General features: G+C 52.6%; 5 protein-coding genes across 5 annotated transcripts; 3 read left to right on the top strand and 2 right to left on the bottom strand.

The window, feature by feature from the left end:
• Positions 1-156: 156 nt before the first annotated feature.
• On the top strand, positions 157-2,333 carry QC762_207930 (uncharacterized protein). Its single transcript, XM_062887706.1, has 2 exons — positions 157-786; positions 852-2,333. The coding sequence occupies exons 1-2, from the start codon at positions 640-642 to the stop codon at positions 2,262-2,264; spliced, it is 1,560 nt and encodes a 519-aa protein (XP_062745841.1). The 5' UTR covers positions 157-639; the 3' UTR covers positions 2,265-2,333.
• Positions 2,334-2,353: 20 nt separating this feature from the next.
• QC762_207920 (uncharacterized protein) lies at positions 2,354-4,686 on the bottom strand. Its single transcript, XM_062887705.1, has 3 exons — positions 3,755-4,686; positions 2,691-3,698; positions 2,354-2,625 (listed from the first exon to the last, which is right to left on the bottom strand). Exons 1-3 carry the CDS (start codon positions 4,103-4,105, stop codon positions 2,440-2,442), a joined length of 1,545 nt encoding a protein of 514 aa, XP_062745840.1. The 5' UTR covers positions 4,106-4,686; the 3' UTR covers positions 2,354-2,439.
• A 428-nt stretch (positions 4,687-5,114) lies between these two features.
• QC762_207910 (uncharacterized protein) lies at positions 5,115-5,729 on the top strand (the record flags this gene model as incomplete). The annotated part of the gene is made up of 1 exon (XM_062887704.1): positions 5,115-5,729. The coding sequence occupies one exon, from the start codon at positions 5,115-5,117 to the stop codon at positions 5,727-5,729; it is 615 nt and encodes a 204-aa protein (XP_062745839.1).
• A 170-nt stretch (positions 5,730-5,899) lies between these two features.
• QC762_207900 (uncharacterized protein) lies at positions 5,900-8,358 on the top strand. The gene is made up of 5 exons (XM_062887703.1): positions 5,900-6,379; positions 6,450-6,583; positions 6,644-7,566; positions 7,621-8,045; positions 8,102-8,358. Exons 1-5 carry the CDS (start codon positions 6,212-6,214, stop codon positions 8,141-8,143), a joined length of 1,692 nt encoding a protein of 563 aa, XP_062745838.1. The 5' UTR covers positions 5,900-6,211; the 3' UTR covers positions 8,144-8,358.
• A 103-nt stretch (positions 8,359-8,461) lies between these two features.
• On the bottom strand, positions 8,462-9,505 carry QC762_207890 (putative secondary metabolism biosynthetic enzyme; the record flags this gene model as incomplete). The annotated part of the gene is made up of 1 exon (XM_062887702.1): positions 8,462-9,505. One exon carries the CDS (start codon positions 9,503-9,505, stop codon positions 8,462-8,464), a length of 1,044 nt encoding a protein of 347 aa, XP_062745837.1.
• Between the last annotated feature and the right edge of the window lie 6,209 nt (positions 9,506-15,714).

The following is a 15,714-nucleotide window of genomic DNA, read 5'->3' as shown; positions in this document are numbered from 1 at the left end:
AAGCTAGTTTCATCCGGCAACGGCTTCCGGCGATCCAACAAAAAGGCTTGTTGCAACTTCGTCATGTACGTTGGCGGCCTGTGATTTGTGTGATGTGTGCTGTCGGAGAATGCCGCCCGAGCTACGGACCATGTGTTACCCCCCCTCACTTGCCACCTGTATTTTCGACCTGCACACAACGTAAAAAGTTTGGACCGCATATCTTACACAAATGGGCACAAGATGGACGCCAACCAGTTTTCCACTTCATCAGGAGGATTTTGTTTCCCTCTTGCACCCCTTCTCCGAGGGCAGAGGCATGACGTCGGCCTCGTTAATACTGGCTTTTCGTTTGGCCTGTAGCCCCGCTTGCGTGTTTCTGAGTCTGCATTAAACTGTAACAACGCAGCGAGGCTGCAGATGACAAAGATCAGGGTATTATGCACCACGTATACGAGTCCTGTAATCACCCCGGCTTATGTGCTCGCCACCCCACCCTGTCCCCCACAAGACTCTTCTTAAAGACAACCCCCAGCGCAACCCACCCATCGACACCTCGCCAAGAAATCTATCGCGCAGCCACAGCCCTAAGACGGACGACAGTTATACCTCAAGTTTTGCTGCTGCGCTGTCTGTTTTCTTACTTCGGTCTGGCCTGCCATGTTCATCACGCTACGAAGTTCGGGCGGCGGCCAGGCAGAGGGAGGGGGGATGGAAGTTGTGCGACGCAACTCAGGGCCCGGCGTGGTCAAAGATCGCACTCGTCCTATGCGACGACCTGCCTGTGTCGCCTGCCAGACCAAAAAGGTACGTTCAATATCGGGGTAGCTTCCTACTCAAGCAATCTGACAATGTTCTCACCCGTCTGGTAGCTGCGTTGCACTGGTAGTAACCCTCGCAATTGTGACCGATGCCGGGCCAGAATGGTCGAATGCGTCGTGCCGACAAGTAACGGTCGGGAGAAACCTCGCACGAATTCGTCGCAATCGCCGCAACCCAACAACCCACCAGGGCGCCCATGGCAGGACATTGGCGATGCGTCTTCTCAACCGGGCGATCAACAAGGCGAGGGCTTGAACGGCGCAGGTTTGGGACCATCCAAGCCGTCGCAGCAGGCGGCCACCACAGCACCAAGAGTTCAGGTTGGTGGGGATCCGCTGTTAGATAACGACTTCTTTGACTGCGAGTTCGCATTGGTAGACTCGGCAGATCAGCCGTGGGCAGCGGGGCTGACGACTGCCGGTAACCCGTCAGTGGATCTTATCGACGGGCTGGATATGGATATGGACTTTGGCCGGCACAGTGCCTCTGGGGAGGTTCGATCCAGCATAAGCAGCTCTACCAACAGTGGGAGCAATGACGCTCGGCAGTCCAATAAGCCACACCAGGACCCCTACAACAACCTTGATTTCTTCTTATCCAGCGAAGGCCCCATCTCGCAGCCCCAGCCCCAGCCCCGGCCAATTCCTCATACCACCACCCAAGAATTACCAAGCATGCTCGCACTGGATACGGCGCCGTTGTCTCCAGGCCAATCTTGGGCCCTCTCGGGCGTTCAGAACCCGTCAAACCCAAACCGACCCGGTTCACCGCCGTGCTCGTGTCTTACTGACCTCGTCCGTGTCGTGCAGCAACTCGACGACGACGAGTTTCACATCACGACCATGTCTCTCGACCAAGTCTTGCGGCTTCAAAAATGGCTCGTCTTTCAATGCTGCAAACCTTTTGACTGCCCCAAGTGTCTGGACCTTTCTACTATTCACACCATGCGCCTCATCCTCTGCGATCGTCTCACCGAGATGTTTGAGTGCATTCATCTCCGCATCAAGCGGGCAGGCGCCATCCTGAGCAACAACGGCAGCGACTCTAGTAGCCAGGCAACGCCATCTTCGTTGACCGACTCCAGTTCTGCGCAGTCACATTCTTCTCTCGGTGGATCACAGCCACAGTTGACAGCTGCTGTCGGTTCAGGGCCTTTGCCAGCCCAACTGTTCTGCAGCTCATCGGGACGCGCGGCCAACACTGCCGCTTGCAACCCCTTGATGTTTTCGGACGAGTTCAGGAATCAGTATTCAGACGAGGAGCAGGTTCACATGATTCGGGTGCTTTTGAGACTGCAGAGTCGCAATTTCCAGATGCTGCTCTCGCGAGTTGAGCGGACCAGCCAGGTTGCAGCTAGCCCAGCACGTCAGACCAAGGTGAAGTCCATGATGGTGCGTCTTGGAAAGGCGTCGGCTGATATTGAGGGGGCTTTGAGGGTTGTTTTTCAGGGGTTGTCGATTTGATGAGACAGTCATGCTGCATCTACATTTATGTACTTCAACATCACCATTACATTTATCAGGCATTTGGTTGGATACAGAAGAATAAGAATGTCGTCATATTTCCGCAAGCATACACCAACTGCCGCCCACACTGAATCCTGAGTCCCACACAACTTGCGCGCGCAAGAGTAACCCCCTAATTCTTCCTCGGCTTGAAAACCGCCTCAATATTACTCTGCGCCGTAAACCAAGTCCCGTTGACAGTCCACTCCTTGTCACTGGCCAAAGTTATGTCAAAGTGGCGGTACAGCTCAAACACGACCTTCCACATCTCCAGGATGGAGATATTCTTGCCAATGCAGCTTCTGGGGCCGTAGCCAAACTGTTTTGTCACGCCTGTATTAGCATCAAATGATGACTCCCGTAGCACCAACAGGCAGGACTCACAGTAAACAAATTCCTCTTCATCTCCTTAATCTTCCCCTCATCCCCGTCCACCCACCTTTCCGGCCGGAAAGAGTGGACATCCTCCCCGAAAATATCCTTGTTTCGGTGCAGAACCCATGAGTTCACGCCCACGACTGTCCCGGCGGGGAGGTAGACCCCGTGAAGTGTCACGCCTCCCTTGGGGACAATGCGTTCAAGAATGAACCCTGTGGCGGGGTGGATCCTCATCGCTTCGTTGATAACAGCTGTAAGGTAGGGGAGTTTGATAGCTTCCGCATAGGTGATGATACCGTCTAGCTTTGCGGCAACGGAGTCAATCTCCTCGATGAGCCTAGCTTTGGCGGCGGGGTACTTGTGCAGATGGTAGATAACCGAGGACAACGAAACAGCGGTGGTGTCCGACCCGGCGATGACATTGGTCGTGGTAATAGCGACGATTTCCTCAAAAGACAAGGCGGACGGGTCGTTGTGATGGGTGTCGAGGAGTTGGGTGAGGATATCCTTCCTCGGCACGGGGTTCTTCTGCCGCTCTTGGATCTGCTGCAGCGAAAACTGGAGGACTTGGTTTGTCTTCTCCACGGCGGGTATCTTGGCGAGAAGGGGGTTGCCCAGCAGGAACTTGTGCACCTGCGGCACTTGTCCTATCAACGAGACGTAACCTAGAATCTGGCCAATCGCGGCAATGATGCCGTCTTTGTCGGCGCCAGCTTCGAGGAAACCGAGGTCTTTGGAGAAGTTGATCTCACCTAAGACATCGAAGGCGAAGTACTGCATCCAGGCTACGGGGTCGAGGGGCTTCTTGCCGTTGTGGGAGACGTCGCGGACGCGCTGGAGGAGCACGGAAATGCACTTGTTTACGTACTCTTCGAGGCCTATCACGACGTCCATGGAGAAGGCGCGGGCGGAGCCGCGTTTGAGCTTGGCGTGGTAGTCGTTGCTTGTGGTGGTGAAGAGGGTGGGGAGGAATTTTCCTTTGTAGACTGCTTCTGCTAGGGGGTAGAATCCGCTCTGTAGGCCGGTGTTAACTAATAGACGCTGGGCGGCTATGGAGTCTGCGCATATACCTTGGGAAAGACATTCTTGACACCGTAAATCGTCTGCATGCTCTCAGCATCTGACACCGAGACATGGTTAGGCCCAATCCGCACGATAGGCCCATAGTCTTCGTGCACCCGCACGTTTTCCCGGTGCATGTTCTGATTCCATGTTGCCCGTAGCTTCCACAAGTTGGAGAAGCTCGCCAGAAAGGGGCCCGGTATCTGCCGCAATCCGCTGCGGTATCTCGTCCAGACGAGGTTGGTGAGCAGCAGAATGAGTACTGTCGTCCAGGGGCGAAGCTGTACCCAGCTCCAACTCAACGCGAGAAGTCGTTGGTGCTCGTCGAGATGGGTATTGCTGACGGTGGCGTTATGCATTGTAAAGAGTTGTGATGTTGGTGTTGGTTCTGCTTAGCTACCTATGTTGATACCCTTTTTCGTCATGTAAAACATGAAGGCATAATCAATATTGATCAGCATGTCTTCGTTGCCATATGCAGCTGTATTTCTACCATCTCCATCATTGGGCCTTCCCGGCGTGCTACACCAGCTCTGTAGCATGTCGATAGCCGTGTCAGCCCACAAGCCTTTCTTGCGATAGTCCGAGAAAGGTCTCCCCGCGTTCTACTCGAGAGGCACTCGCCAGCCAAACGCACGGCTACCGCATGTAGTAGTCCTCGTAGCTGTACTTTGGAGTACAAGACTTGGCAGGTGGCAGCACCTCGGCAGTTCAACACCAAGGGTCCAAGGCTCGTCGGACATAATTTGCACAAAGCGGAGATAGAAAAATCGGTGAGAGCAGGATGGAATGGATCAGCCATGACGTGCTTGGGATTGGTAGGGTTCGGCCCGTGTCACGAGCGCAGGATGCGGCAAGCCTTGCCGAGGGGGTGGCCGAATTAGGAAGTTAACCGTTTCACTGATGTTGTAAGCAGAAGAGTGGGGCTCCTGCAAATTGTCTAAATAGTGGGGTTTCCTAAAAGGGCATTTTTGTCGGAGTTCCGATTGCGGGTTAGCGCATCGGTTCGTTTGAAATCATCGGATTGGTCACCTTCTGGTCTTCCAAAGAGGAAATTTTCTCGGGGCGCAACTCTGCAAAGGGCAGCGCTGGGATCGATCATCGGAGATAATGCATGATTTTGGATGAGGAAACATGAAGGGTCTAAAAAGAGTTGTGGCAGAATTCCACATAGACCACACTGCCCTACAGGGCGTACTGCATCGTACGGCACACTTGGGACACCGGGACACGCCGCATGGTGTCATACTCGGAGTAGCTGTAGGACTTGTAGAACTGAGAACCAAGGTGACGGATACATAATGGTACAAAGTTTGTGCAGTAGAAGCCTCACGGTGCAAGGTGAACCATCAAATCAATCTGCCTATCATGTCTGCCCCTATCAAGACTCAGAACTGCCTTGTCCCCTATGTGGATCTTCAAACCGCCCCTCCGGAGGTGGCAGCGGCGATAACCCATCTCCCGTATCGCCGCAACATCTTTCACCTCCTGGGACACTCACATGGATCTTTCCCAAGGCTCATGGGAGTCTACGCCAATTTCTTCGACGGCAACCGGCGCATTCTGCCGCTTCTCGACTGGCAGCTCGTTGTCCTGCGCATCTCGGCTGTGCTGGACGCAGAGTACGAGTGGGACGTCAACGCTCCAGTGGCACGCATCAACGGCATGCCTGAAGAGAAATTCGAGGCCCTCAAGCGCACCGCCGGCAAGGGTGTCGATGCATTGGCAAAAGAGACTGTCTTCACTGAGCGTGACCGGGCCATTTTGCAACTCGTGGACGAGCAGCTTGCCACATACAACAACACCGAGGAGACGGTTGAGAAAGCGAAGAAGCTGCTGACTGTGGAGGAGCTGGTCGAAGTCTACGTCGTGCTTGGTGTCTATGTCCTCATTGCGCGCATCACCAAGGGTTTGCGCATCGACTTGGATGGTGAGATTCCTGGATTGGAGGAGCACTTGAACAAAGTTGTCACGGGAAAATGAGAGTGTTTGTCAGGCAGAGAATAGTTGTGGTAGAAAATGGAGCCTGTGTCTGATTACATGATACACTGAGAGTGACATGGGACAATTTCCTCTTTGGGCAGTGTGGACCCCTGTTTTTGAATGGGAGAGCAACTGCGACTTGCCGTCCCTCTTGCTCCCTTTCTTTTTGTTTGCTGCCAAACAGGTGTCCAAAGACCCATTTCTAATCACTGGATTTGCAAAAGATTTGCATTCCTTGGATTAGCGGATTTAATTTGGTGTTCATTTTTGTGTCGGCCCAATATCGACCGCGCTCCTTTTTATCGTCGACCCCCCGGCCACATGCAGCGCTCGCGAATCTGAAATCCGACATCTTGCATCTTTTAATCCAGACCAAGCTCTCCTCCTCTCAACAACTTTTCATCACATCATTGATCGTCCTGCTACAATCCCAAAGGTCGAACCTGATACCTACCAAGACCCCCGGGTCGCCTGTCCATAACATGTCTTCTGGAGCGACCTCCCTCAAGGAGAAGCCGCTTGATCCGGCCGTTGAGTTGCCGGCGGACAACGGCCACAGCTCCGATTCACAGCTCGAAGCCGGTGCACCGACTGCCGCGCCAGCTGAACCTGATCAGAATGCATCACCAAGAAACATTCACGGTGTTATTGTAAGGACTCATTGCCGGTTGAGATATGGTGTGATAAGAGAGATTCACTAACATTTCTTGCCTCCTACAGTGGGCCTTGGTTGTCGTTGCCATTCTATCCAGCATTTTCCTCTACTCCCTCGACAACACAGTCGTCGCCGACATCACACCAGCCGTGGTCAACAATTTTGGCGATGCGCTCAAGCTACCATGGCTGTCTGTTGGGTATGCTTACATCGACCTCCTTCTGCAAGAGTACAGTCTCTGACCATGCTTTGTGTCTAGTTTCCTCCTCGGTGGAGCAGCAGTCGTCCTCCCCTTCGGCCGCCTGTACGGCCTCTTCGACGCTAAATGGCTGTACATCCTCTCCTCCATCCTCTTCAACGTCGGCTCTGCCCTTTGCGGTGCAGCTCCCAACATGGACGCCCTCATCATCGGCCGTGTCCTTGCCGGCATGGGCGGCAATGGCATGTACCTCGGTGTCATGACCCTTCTCTCCGTCAATACCTCCGACCGCGAGCGCCCCGGGTATCTTAGTTTCGTCGGTCTGGTCTGGGGTATCGGCACGGTTTTGGGACCCGTGGTAGGCGGTGCGTTCGTTGAGTCACCGGCGACGTGGAGGTGGGCGTTTTACATCAACCTTTGTGTCGCTGGTCTATTCGCCCCGGTCTACCTCCTTTGGATCCCGAACTTCAAACCTCGTGCCGGGACCAAGACCTTGACGCTTGCCAAGGAGTTTGACTGGCTCGGAACTGTGCTTAGCATGGGAGCCATCACGGCCTTGATCATGGCTACCAACCTCGGTGGCGCGCTTTATGCCTGGGACAGCGGGCAGATCATCGCGCTTTTTGTCGTGGCGTTTTCGCTCTTTATCCTTTTTGGGATCCAACAAACCTACACCATCCTGACCAACCTGACCTCGAGGATCTTTCCCATCCAGTTCATGAGGAACTGGAATGCGGTGCTGCTTTTTTGCTGCGCTGCGGCGGTGAACACGGCTGGCTTCGTGCCGATTTACTATGTCCCGCTGTATTTCCAGTTCACGAGGGGCGATAGTGCCATCACGGCGGCGGTGAGGTTGTTGCCGCTTATTTTTGTGCTGAGCGCCGCTATTCTTGCGAATGGGCATTTGATGGCGAGGTTTAGTTACTTCCAGCCGTGGTATGTTTTTGGGAGTGTTTTGACGTTGATTGGCGGGGTTTTGATGTGTAAGTCTTTGTCTTGTTCTGTTGCCAATGGAAGGGGAACTAACCGTGTCACAGCTCGCATCACGACCGAGACGCCTGAGGGTCAGATCTACGGCTTCGAGATTCTGCTTGGTATTGGTACCGGTTGCTTTATCCAGGCCGGGTATGCTGTTATCCAAGCTGTCACCCCGCCAGCGGACATGGCGTATGCGATCTCGTTCATGATGCTGGGTCAGTTGGGTGGTATCGCGTTGGGTCTTGCGATTGCTGGTGCCATCTTTGTCAATGACGCTATCAAGAATCTGATGGTGGTCCTGCCTGATGCGACACGGGAGCAGCTTCAGATGGCCATCTCGGGGACCAGTGGCGAGTTCTTCAGCTCTTTGGCCCCTGGGGTGCGTGCTGCGGCCACGGATGCGATTGTTGTCGCGCTGAGGCAGGTGTTTATTCCTGTATATGTTGCGGCTGCTTTTAGTTTGGTGCTTTCGGTGTGCTTTACTGTGAGTATTCTTTCTCTCCTGATTGACTGTGAGGATGTGACTGACGGCTTTGTTAGCAACGGAAGATGTTTGGTAATATTCAGGCCATTGCGGCGTAAGAGCTTTATGATTCGGGAGTTGGATTGGAGGTGTTGGAAACAGTGACAGATTGGTGACCGGCTTTTGAGTGTGGTTTCTGGGCCATGTAATGTACATGTGATAAAGTTGGAAACAGTCGCGTTTGGGCAGCCAGGGAAGTTGGTAAAATCAAAATGGACTGGATGTCGGCGGCCTTTTTTTTCAATTCTCTGTGAATGCGAGCAAACTTGGGTGGTTTGAGAGAAACACCCGCGGAGTTTTTTATTCTTGTACTTGCGCTAATTGGAAGTTCTACACCTCTAGGTAATCTGATATCCAGTGCTCACTATGTCTTCAGTTCAAGTCAATTTCCAAACAGTCTTGACGTGTCCTGCCTCCCCTTTGGCAAGCTCGACCGCCTCTTTCAGCGCTTTTTCAACCTCACCCTCACCAGCGGTGGTCCAGTCCACAACCTTGACCCTGGGCCTTTTCAACGTCCCATCCACAAACATTCTCGCAATCTCACCGATCAAGCTTTCCGTCTGTTCGTCCCCCATTCTCTTGAGGTGTTCCGAACCCCTAAAGGGCAGGAAACTGAGCTGCCGGTTGAACAAATGCTGAGTCGTGAGCTGCATGCTCGCCTTTGGGCCAGCCAACAAGCCAACAAGCACGAACTTGCCGCCTGGTGCGAGGGAAGCTGCGAGGAGCTCGCCGATTTTGCCAAAGACGCTGTCGAGGGCGAGGATGATGGGTTGTTTGGGGAGAAGGAGTCCGGCCTCTACCTCGGACTCTGTCAGGACAGCTTCTGCACCGAGAGCAAGGAGCTCGGCCTTGACCGGTTCTGGATTGGGACGGTCGCGGATGACGAGGATGGGTTTTATGCCACGGTGTTTGGCCAGTTGGATGAGGAACTGGGAGACTGTGCTTGTTCCTGCTGAGATGATGATGTGGTCGCCTGCTTTGAGGGGGGTGGAGGGGTTGGTGAGGAGGAGGTGGGCGATTAGGGCTCCGGAGCGGATGAGGGATGCGTCGATGGGGGAGATGGTGCTGACGCTGGGGGGGAGTTTGAGGAGGGAGGAGGCGGGGAGGATGGCGTGGGTGCGCCAGGTTCCGAGGCCGAGGTCACGGGGGAGTGTGAGGTCTCCGGGGGAAAAGAGGGGGGAGGTGGAGGATTCGACGAGGGCGATGCCGTCGAAGCCGGGGATGGGAGTGTTGGTGGTGGGGGAGGTGTATTTTGGTTTGAGGGGGTATTGGTTGTTTAGGACCATGAGGTCGACGCGGTTGACGGGGGAGGCGAGGAAGCGGACGAGGACGGAGTCGGGGGGGGATTCGGCCGGCAGGGAGGGGATGGGGTGGGTGGTGAGTTGGCAGGTGGTGCCGGTTTGGGCGAGGGATTGCGCCATTGTGCTTTTGGGGGGGAATATTCTGTACGAAGGAGTAGGGTAGGTGCTACAAGATGGGGGTGGAGAAGGCTGCGAGATCTACACGTCAATTAGATAGGTAGCTACTACCTGCCCCATCAGACTCATCCTGATATATAGCACATCTTTACATGAGTCAATCCACGTTACATGCACATCTATCCCCACAGGAGGAAGGAACTGCCATGGACTGATGGTTGCATATCTGCCCTTCTGGAAGAAAGCCAAAGGGGACATAGATGTAACATACCAAATCTGGTCTTCCCCGAGAAGGAGGCGGAAATTGTTCCGCCCATGCTCATCATTGGCAGCTTCGAGAAGGTCCCAACAAGGTGACACAGCAGAAACAACAGTTCGCTTATTCTTTATGCTTATCTTTGGTTGTGTTTGCTGCGTTGCCCTATAGGTCTGTAATACAGTACCTACAGGGGAGCTACAGCGAACTATGCGCTTGTAGCAGTGCGTAGCGGAAGCTGGAGAAAAAGGGGATACGACAGCAGTGCTGAAGGAAGCAAGACCACTGTTATCACAGTGGGCAAGACGCCACAGTACAGAGGCTTTGAGTGCTTGTACGTAGTCTAATACAGAGGCTTTTAGTGCATGTATGTCATTGGCTTATATTCTTGCTTATGCTTATTCTATATACAGGATTGAGAGGAGAGGAGAGGTCTACTTATATAAGTGTGCTGGCCTTCCAGCAGGCTCTGTGGGGCACTGGGCCCCCATAGAGTAGCAAGGTATTCTGTGGGACAACTAAGCTATGGATGGTATAGCTAATGTTCTATGGACTTCGATATCCTTCGACAGCTGACAAACCTTCCTTTGATGTCTCCCGGGTAGGTTTGTAGGGAAGAAGTTAGACCTTCCCAGTACCTCAACACCTGAGTCTTACCTGGCACCTATTATGTGCCACACATTAACACCCCCTCTGTGGCTTTATAGGTGCCACTGAGCCCCCTCTACAGCTTTAAACTGTAGGGCTTAGAGTAGTTCAGCAGCTGTAGGAAGCGCTGGAACTTAGGAGCTGTTAGAGCCTTTGTTAGCCCATCAGCAGCCATATCCTCTGTAGAGACAAAGGATATAGTGATGTTGCCTGCTGAAAACTCTCTCTTACGCCTTGGAATTTCAAGAGGGTGTGCTTAGTTCGGCTGTGGTGCTTGGGGTTGTAAGCAGTCTCTATAGCACCTTGGTTGTCTGATTTCAGGGAGTAGGTATCTGGAGTGGGCGCTGTATCTCACTGAACAAGCCTCGTAGCCACAATGCCTCTCGGTTACCTTCTATGAGTGCAGTATATTCAGCCTCGAGGGTGCTGTAAGCCACTGTTGAGGCTCGCTTGGATTTCCAGCTTACTGGGCCTCCACTGATGAGGAATACGTAGCCGTACGTTGAGCGGGCAGTGGTCTTGCAGCCTGCAAAATCACTATCAGTGTACCCTATGGGCTGTGTGTTCCTTGAGGTACCATAGGTAATGGCGTATTCGGCAGTGCTGTATAGGTAGCTGAGGAGCTTCTTGGCTGCCTTCAAGTGGGCTACTGTTGGCTGCTGTAGGTGCCGTGAGAGCCACTGAATGGAATGCGCTATATCAACTCTGGTTTGAGTCATGGCGTAAGTTGCAGTGCCTATAAGGCGTTGATATAGCTTCTGGTCTGCCTTGCTCAGTGGTTGTGATGATGTTTCAGTACCAGTGAGTCCTGGAGAGAGCGGTATTGCGGGCCCATGGGTGCTGAGGCCGAAGTGTTGAATAGCCTCTGTAATATAGGCTCTTTGGTGAAGCCACAGCTGGCGGTTGGTCCTGTCTCGTTCAATTTGAACACCTAGGAAGAATTTGGCTGGGCCTAGATCTTCAATATCGTAGGCTTTGGCTAGGCCTTGCTTCAAAGCTTGGATCTTCTGAATAGAAGGCCCAACTAGGGAGACAGTCATCTACGTGGCTGACGATGAAGATGCCATCCTTTGCATTGTGGTAGATGGCCGAATCAGAGGTCAGAGGTCGGAAACCTAAGCTTTTGGCTAGACCGGCTACCTGCTGTTGCCAGAGATAGGGAGCTTGCTTCAAGCCGTATAGAGACTTCTTCAGCAGTACAACTTGATCTTCAGAGGGATCCCAACCGTGTTGTTTTAGCAGTGTTATGGCAGCTTCACTGCTGATGCTGAATTCGTATAGGCCTTCTGGGATTTCAATATATATATCGAAATCTATGCCTGAATTCAAAAAGGCTCCTATAAAATCGATTTGTTCGACTTCAAGGTCCTCAACGGCTGCAATAGCCAGTATTACCCTCCAGGTAGGTGGTGCTGCAGTGGTGGCAAAGGTTTCTGAGAAATCAGTTCCAGGGACTTGTTGGAAGCCTCTCACCACTAGCCGAGCTTTGAACTTAGTAGTTCGGCCCTGGGAGTCCTTCTTTTCCTTGAAAACCCAGCGGCTGGTGATAGGGCGTTTAAATGCCCTAGAGCGCTTGACGAAGTAAAAGGTCTTGGTGGCTAGTAGCTGTTGTAGCTCATTGAAGGTGGCCTTTAGCCAATGCTCCTTCAGTGGGTGCTTTAGAGCTTGCTTGAAGGTATTGGGCTCTGAAGTGTGGTTGGTGGTAGCCACTGCAGCAGCAGCATTGGTAGCTAAGTAAGTTACCAATTCAGTGGTATCCATAGCATCGTCGTCATCCACTGCTTGATATTCTTCTTTTTGCTTTTGGAAGCTTGTGGTAGGTGGATTTCAATGCTGGTAGACCTGGAAGGTGCTGTAGGTACAGAGGATAATTCTTCCTCTGTGGAAGGTGCTGTGAGCTCTTCAGCCTCCTCAGCTTCAGGGAGCTGCAAGGTGCTTGTAGGACTCCGAGGGCCTTGTAGGTGAGACCTGAAGTCCTCGTAGAATTTGACGAAGGGAGTTTGAACTACCTGTCGTTGGCCGAGCCACACTAGGTAGGTTTGGTGCCCTAGGACTGCTAGTAGCCGTCCTTTGGTGCCTCTGGGTAGCAGCTTCTGCCCCGTAGGACGCTTCTCAGGGGGTATGAGCACTGTGACTTCAGTGCCAATAGCTCTGTAGTGTTGAAGGTCAGGGACGTGTGGTGCTTGAGAGGGCACCAGTTCGTCAAGGAAGAGCTGGTAAGGGGTGAGCTCCCGAGTGGAATTCGCAGTGCGGTTAATCAACTCTACGATAGGGCCTATAATATAGCACCAGAGAGTTGGAGGAAGCTCAGAGGCTATGAGAGTAGCTCTGAGGCGGTCCAAGACCACCCGTATTGACCGTTCTGCTAGGCCGTTTTGGTGGTGAGCGTAGGGGCTTGATTCGCTGAAGGTAATGCCTTTTTCAGCGAGGTAAGGCAGCAAGGCTCTCATTTCCTTGCCTCCGTCATAGTGAAACTGGGCTGGGTACCGCTTATACGTGTTGTATAATGCTTCTATAGTGGACCGAGCTTGTGTAGCAGCTTCATCTTTGGATTTCAGAAGCCTTATCATCCTGAAGCGGGTCTTCCGATCCACTAGAATAAGACCATAAGGTCTGTTATTCAGTGGCGTAGGGCGGATAACAAATATATCCCCCCTCTAGCCGACCTAGGGCCAGTGGTGGATCAGTTATGGGTCGCTTAGAAGGTTTCCGCAGCATATTTGCTGCATCACAGCTTCTGCAGGCCAAGTCTTCAGGGCGTATCATCTGGAAGTTGGGCATGCCTTTGGTAATCAAGGCAGTTTTTCTCAGAAGGTCTAGGCCGATATGCCCTAGTCTGACATGCCAGAGCTGGGCGGCCTGGATCAGCGCTTCAGAGGGTTTCTTCAGCGCAGTGGTGGATGTGGGAGCCACCGATGGCTCTGATACCCCCTCTAGAAGTTCTGAGTTTTCAGAGGTGTTCAGGAGTTCAGGGGCTTCTCGAGCCTCACTGTCATTACTGTCCTCAGTGGTATAACAGTGCCACGTAGACCCATAGACTAGTGGTTGATGAGAGGCAGTTTTGACGCTGTTTGCGCCTTTGGTGGTGAAGAAGAAGCCGTTTTTCTGGAAGTTTAGCAGTGCTAATAGCTTCCGAGAGGCCGTATACAGCTTTTCTTTTATCATTATGCCCCTGAGGCATAAAGCCTGTAGCCACTCACTATATTTAGTGGGAAGCCTGGAATGTAGAGAGTCTTTTGAAGAGTGACAGAACTGTAGACTGCTTTGCCATCGTCCTTGAACCCGGTGAGGAATCCAACTCTCACAGTGCCTATGCCCTGTGGCTTGACAGGACCACCACCTGTACCTACGGTTCCTAGTGATGAAGAGAGCTGTAGGTCTGTGAAGAGGGCTTTGTTATTGCAGATGTGCACTGTAGACCCTGTGTCAAAGAGCCACTGGTTGGAGGATTTGTGACTGTAATGAGTGAAATCAGAGCTCTCAGGTGGCTCTGGATCGCTATATTCCTCAGCGGTGTTGCTGTTGAATATGGTGCCAAACTCGAGGTTGTAGCCTATGGTGAAGGCGTCATTGGTGGCTGAGTTTTCAGTGGGATTTTCCACATCTTCAGTGTTGAAGGCCTCTTCCTGGGGTTCCTTCTTAGGTCTTTGGCCTCGTTGTTGACTTCGTTGTTGCCCTCGCCGCTTGCTCTTTGGATTGGTGAGCTGGCCAGTGGGTTGGTTTGAGGACTCAGGGCTCTCATCTTTCTCGGTAGAAGTTTGAGAGTTCTGGTTGCTATTGCTAGTCCTATGGTTAGGCCTGCGATTGCGCTTATAATCAGCTTGCAGTGCTGAGAGCCGCTGTGAGGTGGTTGAGGCCGTGTTGCGAGTCTCAGCTAGTAAGTCCTCTTGGAAGTACAGTAGGCTTAGCTTAGTAGGCTTGCCTTCTGTATTGTAGAGCCACTGTTCTTGCCGTAGTAGGCCTCTGCAGCGCTCTGCCCACTGAGAGAAATGGCCTTCAAGTATGTTGAAGTAGTGGTTGATTTGATCAATCTCAGCTATTTTAACGCCTAGTGCGCTGAGCCGGACTGCGAGAGTGTTGAATTTGGCATTGAAGTCCACAATGCTGGTTGATCCGTCGAATCTCAGGTCGTGGTATTCCCTATATAGGGAGTCTCGGAGCACTGGCTGGGTAGGAGCGTACTGTACTCTCAGGCGTTTATAAGCCACGGCGGGGTCGGTCTCGAAGGCGATGGTGGAAAGTGGTCCCTCCCTCAGTGTATTTCGGAGGGTCAAGAGCAGGGCAGCCTTTTGTGGATCAGTAAGTAGACCACTGATCCGGTCTGGGTCCTCTAGAAAGTCAGGGATTTGTAGTGCCCTGAACTGAATCGAGATAGCCTGGTACCACTGTTGGTAGTTCTCAGGCCCTGAAAGGCGCTGTTTTTCAGTAAGGTGAAGGGACTGTTTAGCTAGCTCTTTCGTCGTAAGAGCGCTGAAGTCTATTGCTGAGTGTCCTGAGAGCCCTGTAAATGTAGGGGGCTCAGGAGTAAGCGCGGGGGGTTGAGGAGGTGGCTGCGGCTGTTGTTGTTCAGCCACTAAGTTGCGTTCAAGCAGTGAAATCACTTGCTGAAGCCGGTTCTCGAGGGCATTGATTTGAGCCTGTAGGCCTTGCAGGCTTGGGTTTGGAGGCGCTGAGGCAGCGCCAGTCGGGTGGTCCATAGGTTGATCAACGTGTTCAACCATGGTTAGAAAGGTTGCAATGGAATAGCCTGAAGTTCAGTGCTATAAGTCGTCGATTTGGTCGCGGAGGCGCTAATCGGTGATGGGTGGATACTGTCATGCAGCACCTGCGAGCTGCCAGCGAGTAGGCAGTGGAATCGGAGGTCGGTAAGTTGGCTTCCGGGCCGTTTAGTTACCCGGGCTCATAACCTGTTTGCTGCGTTGCCCTATAGGTCTGTAATACAGTACCTACAGGGGAGCTACAGCGAACTATGCGCTTGTAGCAGTGCGTAGCGGAAGCTGGAGAAAAAGGGGATACGACAGCAGTGCTGAAGGAAGCAAGACCACTGTTATCACAGTGGGCAAGACGCCACAGTACAGAGGCTTTGAGTGCTTGTACGTAGTCTAATACAGAGGCTTTTAGTGCATGTATGTCATTGGCTTATATTCTTGCTTATGCTTATTCTATATACAGGATTGAGAGGAGAGGAGAGGTCTACTTATATAAGTGTGCTGGCCTTCCAGCAGGCTCTGTGGGGCACTGGGCCCCCATAGAGTAGCAAGGTATTCTGTGGGACAACTAAGCTATGGATGGTATAGCTAATGTTCTA

This window comes from Podospora pseudocomata (assembly GCF_035222375.1).
Source record: "Podospora pseudocomata strain CBS 415.72m chromosome 2 map unlocalized CBS415.72m_2.2, whole genome shotgun sequence".
NCBI lineage: Eukaryota > Fungi > Ascomycota > Sordariomycetes > Sordariales > Podosporaceae > Podospora > Podospora pseudocomata.
This window is presented reverse-complemented; position numbering and strand designations above follow the sequence as displayed.